The sequence below is a fragment of the Dufourea novaeangliae genome, unplaced genomic scaffold, assembly GCF_001272555.1.
Source record: "Dufourea novaeangliae isolate 0120121106 unplaced genomic scaffold, ASM127255v1 scaffold30, whole genome shotgun sequence".
Lineage (NCBI taxonomy): Eukaryota > Metazoa > Arthropoda > Insecta > Hymenoptera > Halictidae > Dufourea > Dufourea novaeangliae.
The window spans coordinates 813175-816411 of record NW_015373906.1 but is presented as its reverse complement, the minus strand read 5'-3'; the positions used below and the strand labels follow the sequence as shown (position 1 = coordinate 816411).

Genomic DNA, 3237 nt, shown 5'->3' with positions numbered 1-3237 from the left:
TTCGGGCTTGCATAATGCCCTCCTGGCAACTCGGTTTCACGACTTTTGTTCGCGACATTATGAACAATTAACTGTTCGATTAGTACCTATTCAGCAACGTTTCAGAATTTTTATCGAAACGAAGCATTCACGATGGAATATCTGCCTGTGCGATCCTGAATATCTTGAAAATAAGAAATCCATTTATCGACAGGCTGTATTTCCTTATAACGAACTGTTTAGTTGTAGAGTCGTGGTAACCTTAACGAATGTTCGTAAACGTTTATCGATCGATAATAAGATGCTCGAAATCAATCGTGAAAAAACAATGCGATCATCGACAAGGAAACTGCTTTAATGGAAGCTTCTGTTTAAATCTAAGGATATACAATGGTGTGAAAAAGTTTCTAAACTTCTTTGGAAAATTTTGCACGCCACTCTATGTAGTTCCGATTTCTTCGTGAAAGTGTTTCTAGGAGAACACACGATTGATACAGTTTGAATGTATACACAAAAGGCAGAGACGGTTGACGATAGGTGAAATCAGGGGCATACGAATACTGTGCGTATAAAAACTAAAAGTGTACATCGCCGGGAACATTTCGGTATACAATCGCGAGACACGTGGATCGTTTCGGTGGAATTCGTTTGTACTGGAACAGAATATTCGGCAAATCGGCAAATATTTGATCGATGCAACGATCGAAATAACTAGATCGACGTTTCGAATCGAGGAAGCGATCAAACGAGGAACATCAACCGTTAGTCTCTGAACATTGGCAGAATGAGGTAAGGAATATTTGGACACGGTAGCCACCGTTAAAAGGATTAACTATTCGTAATGTACCTATACGAATTGAACAATTTTGTTTGTATTCTTCGTCGCAAAATGATTCAAATTGCTACTGTAAATATCGAATATAAACGTCTAACCGTTCTCGCCATTATGTTTGCTCGTCCTTCTCAGCGAAATGGTCAACAGTTCGCGTTAGAGGCAACGGTTACAAGTTTACACAAGTAGATATAATACCTGTTTCTGTAATTAAAATCAAACATTCGGAATACAGATTGTCCTCGAATACATACTACTTGTTTTATCTCTACTTGTACTCTGCACGAACATTTCGATCTAACAACTTCGAACTATCGTGTATAATATTATTTCACAGTTGTAGAAAGCCTTCTTCCGCCAAGAAATCGACCAGGAAGTCGAATTCTTGCGGCAAGGGTAACTGCTACCAATCGGACAGCACCACAGAGAGCTCGTCCTCCTGCTACAGTTCGGACACGTCCTTCACGTCCTCGGACAGCTCCGACTGCTCCGATTGCGAATGTTACGACTGCGACAGCGAACCGCAACGGAAACGGGGTAAAGGAAAATCGAAAGGCCGTGGCGGTGCACGATCGTCGAAAACGTCGAGATCCGCCAGAGCACCTTGCAGCGCTAAAACCTCGAAAAAGAAGACGGTTCGTCGAACGAGTGAGTCCTTTCTACTGTTATATCGATTCGAGTCATTTTCACGTGGCACTGTGGCACGAAGCCGGAACGTAGGTAAAACAGATATTTTGGATTACATATTCCACTGTACACTGACAAGCAAACTCGGCTTCCATTAGGGGAAGAATCGTCGCGAGGGAAGGGCCGTAAATTTATTTCAAGTACCGAAATAAATTTTCAACCGAATGTTAATTTGGCATTTTCATGTGTCTCTCGGGACCAAAATGGTAGGAGGCCCTTTTTCTCCTAGCGGAAGCTGGAGTTTGATCGTGAGTGTACATATCTGGATGAACATCCAACGGTTTAGTAGATCACTATGAAACACTTCGTAAAAATGATTTATAATCTTATTGTTTTTCTACAGAACGATCTTCCTCGTCGTGCGGTTGCTCGGACTGCGGTTGCTCGTACAGCAGCGATGACGACGATTGTTACGGTTGCGTGGCCAGCAAACCGCGTCGTAAGGTGCGAAATTAATTAAATCCACCGTCCTCCCACCATCGTTCGTATCATTAGTTACTACTTCTCCATCGTGCGCAGCGAATTATATCGAGATCGTGTACCGAATTAATTATTTCTCGTTTCTATTGTTACGCGTTATTTATACGTTGATTGTACATGTATTTTACTGTTATTCACTAGTCCAATATGTTACCCACACCGTTTCGTTTTAACAAGCTGTTAACGCAGCTTAAATGTAAAATATCTTTCAACCCTCTTCTTCTTCCAAAATGGCGGGAACATTGAGGAATGAAGATAAACATCGCTAAAATATCGTATAGGCTTCAAAATTTTCTCGAAAATATGGTTATTGAATTTTAATAACGGCGACTACATCTACTGTTTATAATAATTACGTTATACTTTTTATACTGCGAACTGTAGCAATAGGAATAGCTTTAAGCCAGAGCACCGGGAGTGCGTCTACGTTTATTAGATAAGAAAGATTTGTAAGTTATTTCAACAATAAAGTTTCGTAACAGCCGAGTAGACAATTCATTAAAAATCAAGCGACACGCGTACCGACCGCAGGATTAATCTCTTTCGCGACATCGGGCGAGTCATCGATCCGATCAGACCACCGTTCAGAACGGACGAAATGTAACGAGAAAGCATGAAAATCGCTTGACCCCGGCTCGCCACGCGGACCATAAAATCTTCGACCCTTAAATCCAATTAAGAGCTGGCCTACCCTCCGGTTCGAGCGTGTACAGAATGAGGACGATAAATAATAGTGTCTGGCGCCCCCAGCGGTGATTAAACGGACCCACGATCTGTTTCGTGTCGAGTATTCCACCGAGCTAGAGAGTCTTCCACCCAAAAATTACCTTCGACTCAAGCTTAACTCGATTCGGTGATAGCAAGAAAAAATGTTGATTAGCACGAAATCACAGAATTCATGTAGGTACAATGATGCTCGACTCTGATTCGAAGCGAAAATATTTTTTTAGTGCGAACGTACACCAATAAACTTCTCGATAAGATGCAGATTTAAATGTTACTTCGAGATTGTACGTTAGGCATTTCGAGAGAGAAAGAGCCCGTGGTAGAGTAGTCACGCGCGCTGGCCGCGCTTAGGTTCACGGCCTGCCTGGCTGCTTCTACCTTGCCGCTGCAACCAGAAGTTGTGACATAATATGGCTCTCGTCGCTTTGGAATTCATCCGTGCTCGTTGATTCAACGACGAGGAAAATCGATCGTGCGGCTACTGAATCCGTTCGGCCTGTTTTTATCGATCGTATCTCAGGTACGAAAAGAAA

The 3237-nt window shown here is 42.3% G+C and overlaps 1 protein-coding gene across 1 annotated transcript; it reads left to right on the top strand.

The window, feature by feature from the left end:
* The first annotated feature begins 568 nt into the window (after positions 1–568).
* LOC107193842 lies at positions 569–2464 on the top strand. Its single transcript, XM_015583358.1, has 3 exons — positions 569–768; positions 1149–1459; positions 1842–2464. Exons 1-3 carry the CDS (start codon positions 764–766, stop codon positions 1952–1954), a joined length of 429 nt encoding a protein of 142 aa, XP_015438844.1. The 5' UTR covers positions 569–763; the 3' UTR covers positions 1955–2464.
* The last annotated feature ends 773 nt before the right edge of the window (positions 2465–3237 follow it).